General features: G+C 39.3%; 1 protein-coding gene across 2 annotated transcripts in view; it reads left to right on the top strand.

Moving 5' to 3' along the window:
• Nucleotides 1-22,026, top strand: part of Il23r (interleukin 23 receptor) — a 59,948-nt gene extending 37,922 nt beyond the window's left edge. For both annotated transcript variants that reach the window (XM_034511174.2, XM_076939891.1), the window contains exons 8-11: nucleotides 12,325-12,411; nucleotides 15,044-15,146; nucleotides 19,016-19,106; nucleotides 20,568-22,026. In XM_034511174.2, coding sequence (XP_034367065.1) covers nucleotides 12,325-12,411; nucleotides 15,044-15,146; nucleotides 19,016-19,106; nucleotides 20,568-21,209 — 923 coding nt within the window. In that variant the 3' untranslated portion in view covers nucleotides 21,210-22,026. The remainder of the gene's footprint in view (nucleotides 1-12,324; nucleotides 12,412-15,043; nucleotides 15,147-19,015; nucleotides 19,107-20,567) is intronic.
• Nucleotides 22,027-23,105: the final 1,079 nt, after the last annotated feature.

Below are 23,105 nucleotides of genomic sequence, written 5' to 3'. Positions count from 1 at the left end.
ATGTTCAAATCTTAGAGATACATTATTAAGGGAATAATTTTAAGTTATCAGTTCTCTTTTTGGAAGTTAAATTTTAATTTATTTGGTCTTAACTTGATATTGGTAAAACTTCTTGAGACGTTACATATACTATAAAATAGATTTATTGGTAATTAAATTATTTTTAATTTTATTTTATTTTGGTTTTATGTGTATGAGTATTTTTTTTACATGTTTGTCTGTTTGTGCCTGGTGGATTACCTCAAACTTGAATTATAGATGGTTGTAAACTACAATGTGAGTGCTGGGAATTGAACCCCGATCCTCTGGATGAGCTCTTAACTGTAGACTTATCTTTCTAGACCCATGTAACCTGATATTTTTAAAATAAATACTCAAATTAGTCTAATTAAGCATAATTTACTTAAATTGACAAAGTACTGATCTTTCTAACCTTGATTGTGTTCTACATTCACCATATTTGGGTGTGAAACCAGCACCATTTTGCAGATGTATAATCTGAATCATGATTTGATAAACAGCACATTGCTCAAGGGACATTGCACTAGGTTGCTCAAATGCTGAGACTTCTCAGCAGGCCCATCTTTGTTGTTGTAGTTCAGTTCTGTTAAAGTGGAAGGGCAGATAATCTGGCCCCTCAACAGGATAAGGGTATGTGCATGTGTATGTGTGTGTGTGTCTGTCTGTGTGTGTGTGTGTGTCTGTGTGTGTGTGTGTCTGTGTGTGTGCATGTGTACATGTGCATGCTTGCCTGGTTTGTTTGTTTGTTTGTTTGTTTGTTTGTTTGTTTAGACAGAGTATCATTCTGTAATATAGGCTTGTCTTTAACTTGTAATAATCCTCCTGTCTCAGCCCTCCAAGTGCTGTAATTACAGGTATTTGTCATTATATCCAACACAAATGTTTAATGACAAAGGTTCTCTCCATCTAGGGTAGAAAAGAATAAGAACCTACAAAATCTAAGCTTAAAGATTCTTACTTCATACCGTAAAATTTCACTTAAATGGCAAAATAGCAGTCAAACTTAAATATTTATGCATTCCACACATTAGCTAGAAGGAGCCACAGTTGATTCTCTTGTTATATATCCCTTCTGTGATACATTAAATGAGAAACTGAAAGTACCAGAGGAAGTAAAAATATTAAAATTCAAATATATATTTCTTCTTTGCAAACACAACTTAAGTTTATTTATTGTATTGCTTAGAAACATGTACTACTCATGTCTCATTTCCTACACACTTACATTTTTCTGATTGCTACTGCAGTGTGTTCTGGTTTGCTTATATAGTCTACCTTGCTGAGTTTTTATGGCCACACATTATTTTTGTTTGTAGACATACTATGACTTATTTAATCATTTTCTTCTCTTTTTTTCTGAGTTTTTTTTTTTTTTTAATGTATGTGGGTGTTTAACCTTCCTATGTGTCTATGCACCACATGTATGCAGTACCTAAGTAGGCCAGAAGAGGTCATCTGATCCCTTGAAACTGGAGTTAATATGTATGCCACATGTTGATGCTGTGAACAAACCCTGCCTCCCCTGAAGAGCAGACAGTGCTCTTAACTGCTGAGCCGTCTCTCCAGCCCTTATTTTCTTATTTAAACAAAATTTCAGCTACTTCATTTCATCATTATCAGTAAGCTTTTAAAAGCAGATTTGCGTTCAAACGTTTGTTTCTTATATCTAAAAAAAGAATTATTAAATTAAACGTTAAGCAAATTTGGTTCTGGGAAGATAGCTTGGTGAGTAAAGTGCTTGCTGGGCAGCAAGGAGGGCCCACAAAAAAAGCCATGTGCAGCAGTGTGTATCTGTAATCCCAGGGCTTGGGTAGGGCAGAGAACAGCAGATCCTAGCCCCTGGCTAGCCAGCCTGTCTAGCCCATCACTGAATTCCAGGTTCAATAAGAAATCCATGTCTCAAAGAAATTAGGTGAAAACAACAGTAGACACAGAACGTAAGCCTCAGGCATCCACATGTGTGTCCATGATAGAAAGTGTCCTCACATACACAAGCATGTGCTCATACACAGTCAAGCACGTACATGTATACACCACACACACACACACACTGTTAAACAAACACACACACATACATCACCCACACAGAAAGTTAAACACACATAAGCATACAGACCACACACAGATTGAGCCACACACGGTGGGGTGGAGGGAAAGGGAGGGAGGAAAGAAGAATTAAGCACATTTTAAGATGCATGTTGTCAAATTGAATTTTTTATTCTACTGATGATTTGATACTGTAGCTACATCATTTCCACTCATATATCCCCTTTCTACCCTCTCTCTCTTCCTCAAATTCATGACCCCTTTTTGTACAATTATATATTTATAGTTCTACTGGGGTGTGTGTGTGTGTGTGTGTGTGTATCCATCCTACTGAGTCCATTCAATGTTGTACTTACGTATTTCTTTGGAGCTGACCATTTGAGCTGGGTAGCTTATTAGGGAGTTTACCTCAGAAAATATATAATTCTCTCTTCATCAAAAAACATTGCTTGCCTGTGGGCTCTTCATTTAGGACTGGGGTCTTATGAAATTTCCTTAATCCTCACTGGCACATCAACTGGTGTACTGGGTATGCAAGCCTTATTTAGGCAGCCATATCGCTGACAGACCAGACCCTGTCTAGAAGACACTACCTTGCAGCAGACATCTTGGCCTTCTGGTTCTCACAATCTTTCTCCTCCCTTTTCCACCATGTCTCTGAGCTTTAGGTATTGGGATTGTGGTGTAGATATAGTAATTGGAACTGTGCACCCCATGGTCACCTAGTCTCAGCATTTTGACCAGTTGTGGATCCTGTGGTCGTCTCCATCTGTTACAAAAAGTAGTTTCTTTGATGAGGCCTATAAACTACACTTATCTGTGGTTCTAAGGATAAGTGTTTAAAAATAGTTAGAAGCTCTATTGACTTAGAAAAATGATAGCAATGGTTGCTAAAATGTTTTTTTAGCAAATCCCAATTTACTTTTTAAAGAATCCATTAAAAACGGCTTATTGTTATGTTAATTAAACATTACTTATAATGGCAGGTGTTAGCATTCTGTCTAAACTCCACCCCCATAGTTACCTGGCAACAGCTAAGTGGGCCTGGCCCACTATAAAAGGGGCTGCTTGCCCCCTCTTTCCTCTCTTGCTCTCTTGTTCTCTTGATCTTTCTTGATCTCTTGATCCCTCTGTCCCCTTTCTCCTTCCCCCTCTCTCCACGTGCTCATGGCCAGCCTCTACTTCTCTTATTCTCTCCCTCTCTCTGCCTTTTTCTTAACTCCCCTCCCCATGCCCCAATAAACTCTATTCTATACTATACCTTCATGTGGCTAGTCCCTCAGGGGGAAGGGATGCCTCAGCATGGGCCCACTGAGACATCCCCTTCCCCCATACCTCACCACACCCCCATAGAACATATTCTATATCTCTTTATCTTTTTATAAGCACATCAGCAGGCATTATACATGCTTAAGAACCTCAGTAAGCAAATGACAAGTTTTATTCCAGAGAAGATAGAAAAGAATCATTACATAACAAATTGCTTTGCTTTATAAGTACAAATATAAATAAAAGCAAAAAGAAGCAGTCAACACAGATGAAGACTGACATGATTTATGACTGAAAAGAAAAAAATTCTGTTGCCATGAAATTGCTTTGGCTTGCTTGATAATGAAGGTCTTTTTCAGCAGCTAAGCTCCAAGTAATTAAGAGTTTATTTTTAAGGAAGTACAGTTGAAGCAATAATGTCCCTTCCACAGAGAACTTTTCTGATTTATTTTCTAAACTTATTACTTGTGTGTCGTTGATTTCCAAAATTTTATCCAGCTAGGCTACAGGCATTTCTTTGTATTGCTGCTCTCTGAAGAAAGTCTTTTTCTTGCCTTTAAAGCCTGGTCTTGGGCATTGGGCATGGGTGCACATGCCTAAAATCCTATCACATGGGAGCCTAGAGAGGAAGGATTTTGAGTTTAAGTCCAGCCTAAGCTATGTAGTGAGAGCCTGCTGATGAGTGAACAAATGGGAAAGGCACAAGCATCCAAACACTGGTCTTAAGCTGAGATATTGGTCCAGTTGTAGAGCAGTTGACTCCTTGGTTTCAGTCCTCAGGACTGCCAACTGTAACAACAATTAAAAGTTTAAAAATAAAACCCACCTCAAAGAGAAACTGAAACATCTCATTTATAGTAAGAGTTTGATGGCTTGCATGATGTCATTTCTTTTTACTTTTACTGGAAAGTAAAGCCTTATACAAGAAAAAAAAAAAAAGGCCAATCAATTCCTCAGAATAGAAAGTCAAGCACACCCACGGGGGAAGTTTTTCTGGTTAGACAGCCATTCTCCTTTGTTCTTGCATATTCTCAAAAGGTCACATAGTAAGACTTGGTGTCTTCAGAATATTAAATAAAAGCTAACATTTCTTGGCTATTAGTATGGGTGGGACCCTTATAAGCATTTTACCTATGAACTGCCCTTTACTGCCACAGCCATTGCTTATAAAAACAGCATAATCATTGTTTCCCATGTGGATGAAAGCAATGAGGCCCTAAACACTTGCCGAAAGTTACAAAACTGGTGAACAGCCAAGCCCTGGCTTGCTCAAGCTGTGGGTTCCAGAGCAACTGTGCTGTTTGCCTTCCCCAGAGACGTAGGAATGGACTGCACCAGCCTGATCCCAGCCACTTGTCTACACGCTCTGAACATGCCAATAATAGAACCACGACAACAGAGTTTTCTTTCTAATGGAGGGCTCACTATAAAATGCACAAGTAAGAAAATAATAAGACGCCATCAACTCCTTCAAACCTTGTCACAACTAGATGACTAGATGAGGAAGCAGGCTTAATTTGAGGTGATGATAATGAAGCCACGGGACTTCAAAACCCTTGCGATGCTATCAGGAAGGAGGCGGTCTGAGAAAAGAAAAAAGAACATGTGGAAAAGACAGATGTAAATCAAGGTAGGATAGTCGTGCACAATTCATGATAAGTTTTCCAAGATGGTTTTAATCGAGTAAATTATATCAAGTACAATGTTTCTCAGAGTGGGAGTCCTGGAAATGCCTGTGCGGATCAGACGGGTAAGAACCAGTGTTCTAACCGACAGAGCAACCTTCAAGACAGAGAAGCGCTGGGTGCGGTGGCTACTACTTGTAATTCAGGACGGAGGCATGAGTCTCACCAGGACTTCAAGGGCAGGCTGGACAACTCTAAGCCAGCCTGGAATATATAATGAGAGCCTCCTCCCACCAAACAGTAGCAATCATCCTAGGTTTCGTTTCCAGCTCTCGATGTTCGGTGTTCCCAGCTTCTTCTTCGGTTCCTTAGCTAACTCAAATAGAAAACAAAGACAAACAACACCATCTAAATGAGACCAAACGCAAGGGAGAAGATGCCAGATTGAGTTTTCAGGGACTCAAGCATCTCACTAATATAAATAAAAGATGGATGGGCTCCCAAGGCCACATACTCATCTACTACACACAACCCGGCATTTCTTTTTTTTTTTTTTTTTTTTTTTTTTTTTTTTTTGGTTTTTTGAGACAGGGTTTCTCTGTGTAGCTTTGGCTGTCCTGGAACTCACTCAGTAGACCAGGCTGGCCTCGAACTCAGAAATCCGCCTGCCTCTGCCTCCCAAGTGCTGGGATTAAAGACGTACGCCACCACTGCCCGGCCAACCCGGCATTTCTACACATAGTTTTAGAGTTCTTTGCTCTCATTTCTAGAGTTTATGCTTGGTTTAATGATCTGTTCGTGCGCACTGGGTTTATCTGGGCTCTGCTTGCAAAAAGACGGTGGAGGCACTACCTCTGTGCCTTCAATGAAATCTGTCAGCTAGGTTCAGCTGTATTATGAAAGTGGGCTTTAGGTTCAGAACTAAGTGTTTTAGTTAGGATAGATGACAGAGGTTCTGGTTAGTCAACAAAATGATGGACTGGGTATTAGGACTATCTTGTACCTCACTGGTACAAATTGGCATAATTATGCTCTAATTGTATTTTGAGAAAAAGGTTTTATTTTAACAGGAAGGATGATATGTAGGAGGAGCTAAGGTGGGAGGAGTCCTGAGAGGAAGAAAAGGAGTAAGGAGAGGAGGAGAAGAAGGAGAGGAGAAGCTAGGTGATGAGAGAGAGAGAAAGAGGGGGAGACAGGGAGGCAGATGTTCATGTATCTCCACCAGTCAAAGATAGTTGATATATCTAGGTTGGGTAGTGGGTTACACCTCTGATTGAGCATTACCAAACTTATAAAGCCTTTGATTAACATTTTTTAAAATAATGTATAAGTGCAAAAAGGAAAAGGGGGCATGGGATAGGGGTTTTCTAAGGGGGGAATGGGGAAAGGGGATGGCATCTGAAGTATAAATAAAATATCCAATAAAAATGAAAAAAAAAAGAAAAAGAAAAAAAGAAAATTGAAAAAGAAAGAAAGAAAGAAAGAAAGAAAGAAAGAAAGAAAGAAAGAAAGAGGGCTTTATGGGAAAGCCTGGGCAAGAGTTGGCAGCTCTGCAACCTGGTCATTTGTGAAGTGTTTTCGAAAGCAGCACAAATTAGCAAGAGGCCTTGGAGACAGATTGGGGCTCTGCTGCTTAGTGTCTTTAATAAAGAACACCCAGCATAGATTAAAAACAAAACAAAACAAAACTGGGAGACACAAGTGTGGAACCCTGTTTTAGTAATTACAGGCTTTAGTGGCTATTTGAGAATCTCAACAATTCTCTCTGGTACTGCCTGACCGCGTTCCTGGGAGTCTGCCTACCTAGGCATCCTTGGCAACCTGTGTTCTGTGCAGGTCTGTGCTCAGGAATGCTCATTGTCCATGTGACCCTCTCTGCCACATCTGGTTTCATCTGGCTGTGAGGCCTCAGTGATACTCAGAACCGCTCAGGGCTTCTAACCCACCAACCTGGGCAGCTGTTGTAGAAACCCCTGGGGTCTCTAAGCACAGAAAATACCCAAAATTAGAAGGAAAAAATGTCAATAATTTGTAGCAAACCAATACTGAAAACCAAGTCATTTCCCTGAACACTACTCTGTCATACAGGCCTCTCTGTAATGGAAAAGGGCTCCAGTTTCGCAATGCTTTTATGAAGTTAGAGAGCCAAGGGAAAAGCAGTAATTTCATAATGACTAATTAGTGCTTAAACTGCAACTTTCAGTAGACATTTCCCAGAGAAGACAGACACCTATTTGGACAGTTTTCCAAAGGAAGGCAAGTGTGAGCAAGCTGTGAAACTTCATTTCACTTTGTTCCTGTAAGGTTACTGACTGTGGCATCACCAGCTCAACTATTTAGGTGCTCCTTAGTTCTTCAGGACATTTAGTGCATAAAGAAGGGGAAAAACATGTTAATAGAATTCAATGTACATGCTATTTAGTAATACTGTGCAAAATGTGCTTTCCAAATTTTCCCTCATTTATAATTAGAGATTTGTCATTCACACATAAAAGATGAATTACAATTTGTAGATTCCTTGTTAATAAACTGTGAAATGAACACAGTCTTCCTTGAAATATGAACCATTTTAAATTTCTTATTGAGGTTTTATCTTCTGGTCCCACCTCTAGTAAACTACTGTACTTCTTCCTATAAGTCACAACTCAAGAGTTCAGAAGGACTAGAGAGATTACTCAGTGGGTGAGAGTATGAGCTGTTCTTCCCAAGGGGCTACTAGACTATTCAGACTTAAGCACTGAGCTCCAAAACAAGGCTAGGCCTTTGAAGAATCTTTGACAACAGTTAAAATTCTTATCTCTAAAATTTTGACATGCTTTGATTTCCGATCCTCATCGTGTGGATGTGGTCCACACGGCTTGCGGAATTTTCCTGAACAGCATCTTGGTTTCCGTTCTCTTATTCACTGCCACAGGATGCCTTTGTTCATCTTCCTTTTTCTCTGTAAACTAACTTACAGTGAAGGAATGCATGAATCCTTGGTCTTCTGATGCCTGCCTGATGTTCTATGGTCAGTATCTTCACTTTACCAATCAGTATATATACCTAGACCAAATTTTTGCCTTTGGTCTGACGGTATTGAATTCCACCATTACAGCTTTGTTCAGGGATGATTGCACTTAAATGCTGTTACACCGTTGAAATATTAAAATAATATTGGAAAGACAGAGACCAAAAGGAGACAAATATTTTTTAAGAAAATAGTAAGGGTAAAAAAGAAGATTACCTTTTTCTTTGACTCTTCTTTCTTTCGGAAAGAAATAACAGAACAACACATCAGTCATCTTTGATCTAAGTTCTTATAATGCAGTCCTTAACTGACACAAAAACTGACAAAGGAGTAAGTAAAACCGTCTCATAGATGTTTGTGTTTGTAGCAAAAGAAACCCACTTATAGAAATACTGCCTTGAAGAATATTAGAGATATCGAGCTTGAGATGTGTGGGAAGGAATCAACAGATAAGAGGACATCCATGTGCAATGTCATTTGTCTGAAAGCTAACTCCAATAGGAAGAATTTGAAGCCAATTTAAATGTCCAACCTAGCAATAGAAAATGTCTTTGAGGCTTTAATTTATGTAAAACATGGTACTAGTGTTTTAGGTAAACTGTCTCATTGTGGTAGTTTAATTGAGAATGGCCTCTATAGGCTTATATGTTTTGAATGTTTAGTCTCTGTGTTTGGGATTGTTTGCACATTAGAGGTGTGGCCTCTTTGGAGGAGGTGAGCCCAGAGCTATCTGGCTCTCTCTTTCCTCTCTGTCTCTCCTCTGCACCTACAACTTTCGGGTCAGATGTAAGGTCTCATCTACTATTCTAAGATCCATACCTGGCTGCCTGCCACCATGGTTCCTGCAATGACTCTCTGAAACTATCAGCAAGTCCTCAATTAAATGTTTTCTTTTATAAGCTGTCTTGATTGTGGTGTTCCTTCATAGAATGGAACAGTAACCAAGACATTGAAATTCCTGAGTGAAGCATGGCTGATTTCCAGTTTTACTGGGAAGAGCAGAAGTCACAAAGACAGTTAATCATTTGTCTGGGATTATGTAATTACAAGTGGTGGAGCTAGGATCTGAACTACTTTATGTGAGTCAACAGTTTGTATTCAAAAATGCTTCTCAATAGAATTGTGATCGAATTGATACTGTATTGTATGAGCATGATCATTATTAGGAAATCATAAGTGTGTTTTGAGTAATTTTAATGAGAAAGTGCTCGTTATATAATGCTGAATGGAAAAGACACATGGCAACACTGTTAAATCATATGGTCTCCAGTAGGATACTGATGTGGAAACGATACTTAATAACTATTTAAGATAAGTGTCTCTATGTTTTGAAATCCTGTATGCTTTCCATAATCTTCTATACTTTCCACACCTCTCATAATTAGTGTGTTTACTGAATGGTCAAGAAAAATATCTGGAGAAAATAACCAGTTAGCTGAAGATTGAAAGAATCAGTGCTCAGTGCTTTAGCCCCATAATACACACTGTGCTGTGACCCAGAGGCCCTTGAGACCAGGCAATGCTGTGGCTTGTTCTCAGAGAAGCAATGCTCTCTTTTGGGGCCAGACTGTTGGTGGAGCCACCACCCTAAATTGTCCTGATGCAAAAGTGTATTAACTCATGAGACTAGCGACCAGTACAAAGTAAATATAAAAACTAGATGAGAAGTTCCACTCTTCAACTGCCTCGTAGGTGACATTAGCAAGTCAGGGACCATGTCTAAGTCTTCTTTTGAACAACCAGTAAACGACATGCTTAGTTATGATGAAAGTTTAGACATCATTGTGAGGCTCAGCAGAGAGCATGTGAGGTCACCCGAAACACGTTGGAAAGTACGGAATGGTTGCCTCACAGTGATGACAGTTTGCCAGAGGTGGGTATAGAGTAAAGAGCTAAGGAGATCATTTAGCACCAACCCTAAAAAAACAAATAGAATACATTATTTCCAAAACTAGTTCTTTGAAGTAAATTTTGGTTAATTTAGCCTGGTATTTGTTGGGCTAAAGATTATATTTATGCCCTGTGTTTTGCCCAAGGATAAGGAACTATTCTTACTGAAAACAGTCTAACTTCTTTCCAGACACATTGTATTCTAGGAGGATCACTCTTACTTTCAATGCCAGTATATGTCAACTACATCAAAAAATCTTTCCAAATTAGAAATTATTTGGGTTTCTTAATATCCTCAAATATATCTTGTAAGGATATACTAGTCATACAATGTAACACTCTACTGCAGGTCAAAATTGTACCACTATTAACAGAATCCCACGGGTAATAAAGAAATAACAGAGATAGCATGAGTTTTTGCAGCCTGTTAGCTATGGCTTGGTGGTCAAAGCTGACATAAACAATGTTTTACACCTGGGAACACGTCCGTGTGTGTGGCTTTCTATTTGTGAGTGCTTTCGTATGTTAAAATACCTAAAAGTACTAGGAAATACTAATAGCTGGTGAATTAAGAGGGTAGAGTTGGTTATTTTATCTCACACTTCTGTTTCCTGCTACAATACCTTCACCATAACTTTTGCTTTTATAATAAAAAAAGAAATTTAAATTTATAAAGAAACCAACTAGCCACGTGGTGGCGGTATAACATGGTGAATGTGTGGCTTCATGTCAGTCCTATGCTAAAAAATTGTTATAGACTTCGTTTCTTCTCTGATAGTTCTGTTTATAAGTTATTTTATTCAGATATCTAATTCTTGGTAAAATTACCCTCTCATAATTAAACACTCTTTTAAATGACTAGTTTAATTTAAATGCATGTAACTCATTGATTTGAAGCTATGATAACAGACTCTAAAAAAAAATCTACTCATTAAGGTTAATAAATATGAAACATAGTTATTTTCATATAATATAACTTTATAACACAGTGAAGTTTTCATTGCAAAATCAACTGTAGTTTATGCAACAAAATTATATTATACTGTAATAAAAACACAATTTATTATTTTAAAATAAAATGATAGTGTTCACATAGTAAAAGTTAAAATAAAAATAACATCAATGTATGTTGTAAACCTCTGCCTTTGCCAAGGGAAAATTATGCTGCATTTTAATATTGTATTTCTGCTTTTAAGATCCGGAAAGCATGTAGCTGCAGATTCTTCTTGAGTTGTGAGAATTATCGCTGCTCCCCTGCATGAGCAAGCTTGGCTGCTGGCCACGACTACATAACCTTCACCACTTAGAATTTAGTAGAATTCACTTGTTAGAGTGCAGACAAAACTTAGCAAACATTGAGAAGCTCAAAACAATTTCTGAATGATGCCATAACTCACAGGAAACACTTTCCTTTTTCTGTCAAAACACAAGACAGACATTAAAGTTTCCTGATGATTTTTCTAAAATCTCCAGCCCATAGTTTACAGAAATTGCCACCATACAATTAGCCTTTTCAAAAATTCTAAAGGCCTATATAGGAACATTTTCTTTGAGTATGTGTTGTCTGTTTTTAAACAAGTGTCCCATGAGCCTTTTGGTGGCTTGACAACAGGAATAGCTCGAGTTGTGTAAGACACTTTTTCAGAAGGGGAGTTTAAAAAGTGACACGGGAGTAGCTGGATAGCTGGGGTCTGGGGGATGCCGAACTTAGATCCTCCCTTGGAGCCAGAGCTGTCTTCTGCCGATGTTGAGGGGTGTGTCCATGAAGTCCCTTTTGGTTGCTCTCTGTGATTAGGGAGCAGGAGATGGGCAAGCTTACTCTGGAACTTTTGAATTCAGACTTAAAGTAAAGTAACTGCCAAGCCTTCTTACCCCACCCAATTCTGAAGCTTTTATTCCTGGGGCCCTGAAAGTGTAATGGCTAGACAGGACTGGCCAAGAGCCACAGAAGCAGGAAAGCAGCAGAGAATTCTTAGTGACATCTCGCCTCTGTATTACAACCCCAAAATATCTGCTCATAAAAGTTCATCTTAGTTCAGCTAAGCTGGAGCCGGTCCAAAGGCAGAGGTGACACAACTTCAACCGTCAAAAAGCTTAGGCTTCTTAGCATCACCCATTTGAAGAAACCAAGTAGGGACAAGTCACTGTGCATTTTTGTGGCAGGGTGGAATTTTTATCTTGGTATTGTCTTGGTATTTGTTGCCTAGAAACCAAGAGAAATTGCTAGCCACGTTGGTATTTTAAAGCCTGGTGTAGTTTTTAACTGTCCATGCAGAAGTTCCTCCTTTGAGATGTAGTCACTGAAATGAAAATAAGAAATGTGCTCATTTGAGACCTTGCTTTATTTCACCCTCTGAACCTATTAGAATGACAAGTTTAATCATTTCCAAACAGAAGACTGTCTCAGAGTGAGCCATCTGAATGCTAAGACCTAAAATGCTGACACTCTTTCTGGTTTTTAAGTTTCCCAGGTTACATCAAAATCATCTCATGAACCTCAGAAGATTGAGATGCTCACTGCTACCATCTTCAAAGGACACCCTACTTCAGGTAAACACATACACACACACACACACGTGTATGTATGTGTATATTATGTATGTACACATGCATATTCACTGAGGCCTACTCAGCTCTTCAGCAGATAATTTCCACACCAAAGCTAATGTGTCAACATTTCTTAGAAAAACAACCAGCTACTTTCAATGGGAAAAAACTTGATTAGGTTCAAAATGTGCTTACACTGAATGCAAGCAATAGATCAGAGGCACCTGTCTGCTGAGGTACTGAAGTGCTTACATTGTCATTTCAATAGGTTCTGGGTCTTAAAGTCCCAAAAATGTCTTTAAAAAATATGCCACCTACCCACCATGTGCTAAAATTGTATATACATCATCTGTCAATCTCAAGAGCTTTTGAGATAAATGCCATGAATCTACTTTATGGATGGGAAAGCTGAAATTCAGGCAGGTTGAAAACTATTCAAATGTACAAAGCTGTTAGAAACAATGCAAATATTACTCTTTTGATTTCCTTTCATTTGCTTGTGTTTTGTTTTTAAAGACAGGGTCTCACACTGTAGCCCAGTTCCAAAATGTCCAGAAACTCACAGCAAGCCTCCTGCCTCAGCTTCCCAAATGCTAAAGCCCTATTCTTTTAAGTACACAAGTCTGTGCTCTTCCTCTTAGATGAACCAGCTCCCATTTTGTTTGCTAGTATGGCTTGATAATTTTTTTTTAAATTTATGGTCACATCTAAATGTTTCAGGCATGTAAAAATATTAGATAAAACTTTACAATGGGCAAATACAACCCTAAATTGAAATTTGACATTGGAAAACTTGAGGCCTGACTATTTAACTAGTAAACTATTTACTTCCTGGCACATAAGTCTAACAGGTCCTAAATAAGAAAATTTGCAGGTCATACTGATGTTTTTGCACTTTTGTTAGTTATTCAACAAATATGTGTTAAATAACTGTATTCCAAGTACTGTTCTGGGCAATGGGAAATTAACAATGAAACAAATGGACAAAGCAGGACAAAATGGTGTATGCCTATAATCCTGTGCAAGGAGGGGGTGGGAGCAGAAAGAGCAATAGTTCAAAACCTAAGATACATAGCAGGTTAGAAACCAGGCTGGGCTATGTGAGACCTTGTCAAAAAAGGGGGCATGGAGGGAGGTAGAGAGGGAGGGAGAGAGGGAAAGGGAAGAAAGAAAGAAAGAAAGAAAGAAAGAAAGAAAGAAAGAAAGAAAGAAAGAAAAGAAAGACAGACAGACAAACCTTTTGTCTTCATGAAGCTTCTACTCTTGATAAAACTATTAACAAAAACCAAAATGTTATGTGTTACACAGAAGTATGAAGCAGGAAAGACATCCCCGTACAGACTCCTAATTGTAGACATACACATTGAAACTTCTGTGGAAATTTTGGAGGCTGGGGACTCATGGCTGCTCCATTAGACAGACAGTGCCATCTTATGAAAACTAAAATGTGAATCTCAACAAGTTTATAATTATTCCCCAAGGTCATTGAGCTGATGAATGGCAGAGTTGAGTTTGGCTCTTGGCCCCTCCTGTCTCCTTATACCATTTCTCCAGGCACCATGCTTTTTGATAACCCTTTCTCTAATTCTATGCTCTAATTCTCAAGGGTAGGCCACAGCTTGTAACCTCATTAGTTGCTTAGAATTTTCAACAATAACTCTTTGGCCCTAGGAAAAATACGAATTCCCTAGTCTGTGAGAATTTGAGAGAGACTAAAGTTCACAGGCCCCTGTCTGGCAGATGAGTTTAAAGATGAGAAAGAACAGCTTGGAGACACCCAGGTAAATGGAGCAGAGAAGTGACTAATGCAGGGTCAGCAGCTACCCAGTGCTAATTAAACAAAAAAAAAAGTGGGAAAGGGAGGTAAGGATGGAAGAAGAAAGGAAAGGAGGCAGCTGCTCAGAATGGCCCCGCAACAAGTTCCAAACCGATCAGTCACATCTAAAGTTTCTCTAGATGTAAAAATATTGAGGTTATTTTCCCCTGTGCTAGCGAGAAAAATGTGATGAGCCTACGAATAACACAGGTTGGATACATTATACTAAGAGAGGTAAAGACATTAAGTCAACCTCAGAATGAAAAAAAAGGGTGTTTTTTTTAAAGGGTGCAAGATGTGGCAATTTTGATTTCTTTCTTTCAGCATATATTTTTCTAAGTAGAATTACTCCTTTCTCATAGGTAAAATTTCATTGTGAAGAATGATAAGGAGTCACAGATAAATGTTTGGCTCACAGGAAAGGTTACAGGGATGATCTTAGTTGTGACTTTGCCCAGCTTTGTACATTGTCACAGCAGTTGGGAATTCTCAGCTGTCAGACAAACCAAATGGAGTTTTTCACAACACATACTCACACAAAATACGTCTATGTGAGTTGACCACATTTGCTAAAGATGCACTTCTAAAAACCACTGACCTCAGATAGATGTGGTCCAGTTTCCTCACACCGAAGATGGTTTCCTGGGTTATACAGTCAGGCAATCTGGAAAGTCAATCACTTTGTAGGTAAAGGTTGATTCTGCTTCCCCTCCCTTTGAGATCAGTGACTGTCACTTTAAACAGGGTACAGAGAACATTACCAGGGTCATCACAAAGACACTAATGCCCAGTTAAAATTACTTTTCTTTCCTTTATTAGATAATATTCAAGACATTGGACTTTTGTCGGGAATGGTCTTCTTGGCCCTCATGTTGCCGATTTTTTCTCTGATTGGGATATTTAACAGATCACTTCGAATAGGGTAGGTTTCTATAGTTTCTGGTTCCTGGTTTAGGCCGTATATATGTATTATCAAAATGTAGTCAATTCAATTATTTACAAAAAAAAAAAAAAAAAAGGCTCCCTTAACATCTTTATTTTGAAAAAGAGGAATTATTGTGTCTGTGTAATGTTTGACTAGGAGAATGTGTACATGTCACAAGGTGTGCATGGAAATCAGAGGACAACTTTGTGACTTGGTTCTCTCTTTCTACCTTTATGTGAGTTTCAGGAATTAAACTCAGATCATCAGGCTTGTACAGTGAGACCTTTACCAGCTGAGCCATCTCACCAGCCCTGGAAATGGAGAGTTAATAAATACTCTTGTCAGGCTCTTGACACATGTCATTTGGTTAGTCCTCAAGATGATTTCATCAGCAAAGCTCTGTGTCCCATATTACAGATGAACTAAACAAGGCTTAGAGAAAAAGGTTGACTCCTCCACCCAAGGTCCTCAAACACTCAGCAAGGAGAGATAGTGGATATCAACTTCCACACTCTCGTCTTCCTACACAGCACTAACATTGTACCTAGGCATTCATTATCCACAGTGCCGGATTCTTCCCAGTGATCACAGCCTGCCTTAACCTCTGTCCAAACAAAACAGCTGAATCGGTGTGAAACAAGTGGGGCTGTTTTAATTTGTCACTCCATTACCATTACCAACTGTGTATTTTAATCGGATTTCCTCCCCCATTCCCTTCTCTTATTCCCCCATTTTGCACCCGACTTAGTTTAACTGGGGTTGCTTGCATGTGCATACATGTAGACTTATTTACTAAATCATGGCCAACTTACCAAAGGCTACACCCTTAAAGAAAAATGATTCCCCCAGGCCCAACAGCCATCATGTGCCAATTTTAGCTAGGGAGAGGAACCATGTGCCTCTCCCATACACACACTGGGATACTTACTGATTAAATCGTGTACAGGTCTCATGCAGGTAACTACATTCAGTATGAGTTTGTGAGTGAACTCTCAAACCCTGTGGTGTTCTGAAGACAGTGTTTCACAAGGCCCCCTCTACCCTCATGCTCTTGCATTCTTTTTGTTCTTTTTTTCGGTCATGCTTTCTTGAGCCTTGCAAGTTAAGAGTGTTACAGATGGTCCAATCATGCTGATCATTAAATAGTTACTTCTCAGGATTTTGACTAGTTATAAGTCTTTGCACTGCTTACTGCATAAGAAGCTTCTCTGACCAACATTGAGAATACTACTAATCTATGGGTATAAACAAGTATTTAGAAAACATGACTATTTAACAATACAACCAGAACATATCTCTTCCGTGTTTGAGTCTATTACCTCTCCAGACATGAGCTTTTGACCATCTTACAGTATTGCATTTGAATTTTCTCTTGTGGGAAGAGATTCAAGTCCAATCAGAAAGTGGTTGATTGCCCCCAGTAATGTTTCTGGCACTATTATACCTGTGGACATATCTTGCATGGCATTTTGATATTGTAGCGTATGGCATTACCACTGGGTAAAAGCATTGATGACTTTTCTCCCTCAGTGGCCTATATAACCCCTCCCAGCACGATGAACACTGAACAATTGGGAGGAATTTTCCAAATCAGTCCCTACTTGATTTCTCTGTGTTCAGCAATCAAAGAGTAAGGTGCCTTCAGAAATAAGGTCTTACCATCTAGTTTTGGCGGGCGACTGTCTTAGTTAAGGTTTTATTACTGTGAAGAGACACTGTGACCATGGCAACTCTTATAAAGGAAAACATTTAATTGGAGCTGGTTTACAGTTCAGAAGTTTAGTCCATTATTATCATGGTGGGAAATATGGAGGCATGTCAGCAGACATGGTGCTGGAGAGACAGATGAGTGTTCTATATCTGGATCTGCAGGAAATGAACAATGACAGAAGCTTGATCTTCTCAGACCTCAAAGCCCACGCCGTAGTAACACACCTCCTCCAACAAATCTACACACACTCCAACAAAGTCACACATCCTCGTAGTTCCCCTCCCTATGGGCCGATGGGGGCCATTTTATTCAAACCACAACAGCAACTAAAATCAGTAGTAACAGCCTGTGTTGTCTTGAGGAAGGACCCATCTTCTTTCAAATAACTTCTCCCAGTATGGTATTAGTAAAGGTCTATGCTTACTTATTCAAAATGATACGAGGAAGGAAAGGCCTCCGACTTTCTAAATGTTACCAGATGCATTTGACTTTCTAATATCTCAGACTAAAGTTGTTTAATATTGCAGTTTTCTAGTGCATCTAATTATACAAAGGTTTGGAACAAGTCCATATTTGAATTCTCTGCTTCATGCTCCCTCGACCCTTGGTCCTCATCTGTCTGTTGTATGAGTCTGAACCTATACCTGCCTAAAGGCTGTCTTGTGCCTCTGTCTGTCCATGTGTCTGTGTGTGTCTATCTCTGTGTGTATCTGTCTATCTGTTAATGCTGTGTCTATCCCTCACAAAGGGCTTCACTCTGTATTGAACAGCGTAGAAAGTATCACATGGGAAGGAGTGGGATATTTTACAGAAATCTCTAACAGTTTTACAAGGGATTAAGTCCCTGGCTCCAACTGATCCCAATTGACCCAGAAAAAACAAAACCATTATTTATCAACCAATATCCATACCTGGTTGCTTTCAACCTTTATAGTAGATTTTAGTAAGTGGCTTTCAACTTCCTTATTTCCTGGTTTCAGCAAATGATACACAGGCATTGTCTGGGTTAGGGGCATGGTACATAATTTAAGATTATATCCATGCATTAGCTTAGGTTGTAAATGTTAATTACATGGGAAATCCCAGGCAAGAAAAGTCAACTGTTACATTGTCCTCTTAAAGGCAGGTTAAACAAACTGAGTACACAGTAGGCTAGTAGTCTTAAGTCATAGGTGACCTAGAGGTTTATTATTAACTCTGGATGTGAGATCCTGCAAAAGTTACAGCCTTTTATGATGGAGGATACTTTCAGAATATTGCATCACCACATAAATATAATGACACTAAGGGTAGATAAATGTTAACAATATATGTATACTGCATCAGCGTGCTATGTGAAAACATCCCAGTAGCATCAAGCCATTAGCTTGGTCTAATTATAAACATAGAAAGAATGTCAATTAATTTTTAAAATTGAATCATAAAAATTGTATAAATATATGTAAAGAAATCATTTTTCCCCAATGTCAATCAAGGTCAAAGGACTTGCAAAGTTCACTCAGCCATTTTGTAATTTATTTAATAAATGTGTTTAGAGATCCTGTTAAAACAAAACAAAACAAAACAAAAAAAACAGGTCTTCTTTGTTTTTCACAGGCTCTTCATGTGTAAAAACATACCTAAGATCAGGGTGTTCTTGTCTACATCCTGGTACAACCTGTATGCACAAATGAGCTTTCACAGTCAATGTAGAAGGTGCTTTTATACAGGAAGATAGCACCAAGAGGAACATTTGACAAGATATCAAATGGGCTTCTCACTGAATGTGTTAAGAAAGCAATGGAAGCCTCTGCTTCATGAGGTTAAGTTGTACTCCATCCCAGCTCCACTCATCACCTATGATTGCCTGCACCAACTTTAAAGAAATGTTCTGAGAAAGCATGATGGTCATGCCTTTAATTCCAACACTCGGGAGGCAGAGACAGGGCGTTCTCTGAGTTCAACACCAGCCTGGTCTGCAGAGTGAGTTCCAGGACAACCAGGGCTACACAGAGAAACCCTGTCTCAAGAAAACAAAAGAAAGAAAGAAAGAAAGAAAGAAAGAAAGAAAGAAAGAAAGAAAGAAAGAAAGAGGGAAGGAAGGAAGGAAGGAAGGAAGGAAGGAAGGAAGGAAGGAAGGAAGGAGCTGCTTCTAATGTATCTTTTTGTTTTCTAGAATTAAAAGAAAAGTCTTACTGATGATTCCAAAATGGCTTTATGAAGACATTCCTAATATGGAAAATAGCAATGTTGCAAAATTATTACAGGTAATCAAACAGCACCAAACAGAAACTGATTGGTGTCCAGTGTGATGGGGTATGCCAGTAAAACTAGCATAGGGAAGGCTGAGGCAGGGGGATGATGATTTCAAGGTCAACCTGATCTATATAATGAGACCTTGTCAAACAAATAAGCAGGGGCTGGAGAGTCAGTGCAGTGGTTAAGAGTACTTGTTGCTCTTGCAGAGGACCCAGGTTCAATTTCTAGAACTGACATGGTGGCCCACAGTTATCCATAACTCCAGTTCCAGAGGATTCAGTGCCCTTTTCTCACCTCCACAGTACCATATACACACATAATGGACATACATATATGCAAACAAAACACTCATACATATAAAATAAACAAATCTATAAATAAATAGTAAACAATAAAGTACCCATAATTGAAAATATTGGGACCAAGAGTCCGGTCATCAGAATAGAAATACATACTTACACACACACGCACACACACACACATAGAAGAGTTCACAGGATAGCCTAGGGATGCTATGGGGGTTGGGGGAAGCTTTGACAGCTATCGAGAAGAGAGAAAATATAGGAAGATGAGGTCTTTCTCAACAGAAAGATTATTCTAGGCAGAAGGGTGATGTAAGCTCAAGTACAGAGGGGACAGCAATATCTTAGGCAGACCAGGCCTATTTATAAAGCAGATACACATGGCTCTGCTTAATGTTGGGTGAGTCCATTGACAGCTAACTATCAGCTGTCTGTTGCTGTGAGTAAACACCATGACCAAAAGCAACTCAGGGAGGAAAGAGATCATCTTATAGCTTGCCATCTGTCACCCATTGAAGGAAGGACAACATATTGAGGCAGAAATTGATGCAGAAGCCACAGATGAGTGCTGCTTACTGGCTTGCTTTCCATGGCTTGTTCAGTGTGATTTCTTATAGTACCCAGGACCACCAGCTCAGGGGTGCACTGCCTACAATGATCTAGTCCCACATCAATCATCAATCAAAAAAATGCACCACAGGTTTTTCCATAGGGCAGTCTGTGGCAACATTGTCTCAACCTTCTTCCAAAATGACTCTAGCTTGTGTCAAATTGACATAAAACAAGTCAACACACTCACCAATCAATTTAGCCTAGATACATATCATTTGAATGAAGGATTCTCAGAATAAAATAAAAATAAACAAATAAAAATGTTAAAACTTTTTTAAAAAAGGGTTTTAACCAAGAAATACACTTAAGACATGGATTACTCTTAATTCTTTCTTTGGGAGACTTATGTGAAGATTTAGAGGAGGCCAGAAAGGCAGAAGGAGGAGCTCATCCAGGAGATAAAAACTACGATAAAAGGAAAAGGAAAGGAAAGTTGGGGAAAGAAAGTTTCAGCCCCAACTCAATTATTCTGTTAATTTTTAAATGATTTTGGGGTGTTTCTTTGGGGGGGGTGATGTTTTGCCTGTTAAATGAAGTAATGTTTTTCCCCACTAGGAAAAAAGTACATTTGAGAATGATAATGAGAGTGAGCAGGTCCTGTATGTGGATCCTGTCCTTACAGAGATAAGTGAAGTCTCTCCCCTGGAACACAAACCTACCGATTACAAAGAAGAAAGGCTCACAGGACTCCTTGAGACAAGAGACTGTCCGTTGACAACGTTGTCTACCAGTTCTTCTGTTGTGTATATTCCTGATCTCAACACTGGATACAAACCCCAGGTTTCAAATGTCCTCCCTGGAGGAAACCATTTCATTAACAGAGATGAAAGAGACTCTACATCCCTTGAGGTCACAGATGCCCACTTTGCCAGATTGAAAACATATCCCAATTTCCAATTTTCTGCTTTAAGTCTGATTTCACTAAGCAAAACACTAATTCTTGATGAATTGAGCCTCGTTTTAAATCAAGGTGAATTCAATTCTCTTGATACACAAAACTCAAGACAGGAGGAAACCAACATGATTTTGCAAAGTGACTCTCCCCGTGAAACTATCCCAGGGCAGACTCTGCTGTCTGATGAATTTGTCTCCTGTTTGGCAATTGGGAATGAAGAAGACTTGCCATCTATTAATTCTTACTTTCCACAGAACATCTTAGAAAGTCATTTCAGTGGGATTTCACTCTTGCAAAAGTAGACTACGCCATCAAAGTCCGTGTGAGAAGCTGCCTTTCCACTGCAAGTCAAAGCTTCCCTCAAAAGAAGTGTAATTACACTGCTGTGACTTCAGGATTGAACTCATCTCACTGGCGAAACAAAACAAAGCAAAAACAATGAGCTTGTGTTTGTTTGCTTGTCTGCTCATTGTTTTCACTTCATTTTAATATTCCCACTTGAGACAGGAGCTCATATAACCCAACTTGACTAACTCCCTATATAGCTGAAAGGATGGCTGAACTCCTGATTTTCCTGCCTCTTCTTCCCAAGTGCTAGGATTAAAGGTGTGTGCCACCAGGACTATTTCTTTCCTACTTCTGTCATTAAATTGTACAGAACAGCTCAGTTTGCACAAAGGATAAACAGTGCAGAATACATATTAGTGAAATAAATGTAGAAAAGGGGTCTTTAAAATCAAAGCATGAATATTTCCTTGCAAAGACAGAAACAAGTTTAATTTTCATCTTATGACTTAAAATTCTCCTGGGTAGATAAGACCTAGAGGCAAACAACAGAACAAGCAAAGGCAGAAGCAGAGGCCAGCAGCTAATTAACACACTTGCTTATCGCCCTTCTACGACTTTCCTTGTTTTAGATTAAAAAATTGTAAATCAGTGGTGGCTGGAACCATGGGCTTTCCTTTCCCCATTCAAGTTAAGAGTGGGGAGTGGTGGGCTTCATTCTGTGACAAACATCAATATTCTAGCAGAATCGAGGTACTAGGCACAGGATGGACAAAACAAGCGGTTTGTCTGTTATTGTCAACTATGTGTTGACTATGCCATAAAACCATCCTGGTGAGTATCCACTATACCCCACAGCCTGTGTCTGCTGCAGGCATTGCAGGCTGGTCACTACATGCCTCTGATTACTTTTTCCCCTCATTTTATGAAGCCATTCTGCTCCAAAGTAGAACAACCAGTTAAAATGTAAAAAGCTTACCACCTAATGGAAATTCTCTTGTCTCTCCCAAAGTATATGTGTATTTGCTGTACTTTCTAAACAGGATGTTTTGCGCCACTCACAAGATGCAAAAGTTAAATACCTTGACTTGTAAATTGTCATGCCTTTGCCTTATTCTTCTCTAAAGGGAGACCAACAGACAGTAAGGGAAAGAGGCGGGTCAGACTTGAGACACAATGGCAAAACAGATTCATTTTTGTTGGCTAATCTGGCGTATTGTGGAAGCCATTTTTATAGGCTATGTCATTGCAATCATAAATCTAACGTGTGTAAAAAGCTTTTGTCCGGTTAAAAGGACCACAGCAGAGAGTTCTTTGCTCTTTCATAAATGCTTCCGCCACAGTGCAGTGCGTGCCTCTTGCCCCGGGTGGTGTGAAGCACGCAACAGTTCTACCGCTTCTCCTCCCACCACAGCCCTGCTCTGTACAGGAAAAACTTTTTTTTTTTAATTAGCTTACAAAGTAGCAGGTTTCTTGTGGCTTTTCCGTCTGTGCTTAGTTTTGGTTGACACTCTCCCCACGTCATGTCCTTACCCCCATATTCCCCCTTGTGCTTACATAGCACATCTGTTCTACTACCCTCTCCACCCCTCTCCCCTGAAAGCCCCTCTCAGGGACCCCTTTCTAGGTTCATGGCATCTACACACACACACCCTACAAATGCACATAAAATATGAGAGCCAGGGATCCACATATGAGAAAGAACATGAAGTGTTGTCTTTCTGAGCATGAGTTACTTCATTTCATATAAGGCTTGAGAGATAAATTTAACAGTGGGTACTACTCTTACAAAAACCTGAATTCCCTTCCCAGTATCCATGGTTTTTTGGTTCACAATTGCTTAGGCTGCAGGGGATTGGACAGCCTCTGAGAGCACCTGTACTCATGCACACAGACATGACAGACACATAATT

Source organism: Arvicanthis niloticus, chromosome 9, assembly GCF_011762505.2.
Source record: "Arvicanthis niloticus isolate mArvNil1 chromosome 9, mArvNil1.pat.X, whole genome shotgun sequence".
NCBI lineage: Eukaryota > Metazoa > Chordata > Mammalia > Rodentia > Muridae > Arvicanthis > Arvicanthis niloticus.
Note: the sequence above shows the minus strand (reverse complement) of the source record. Positions and strands in the feature narration are given on the sequence as shown.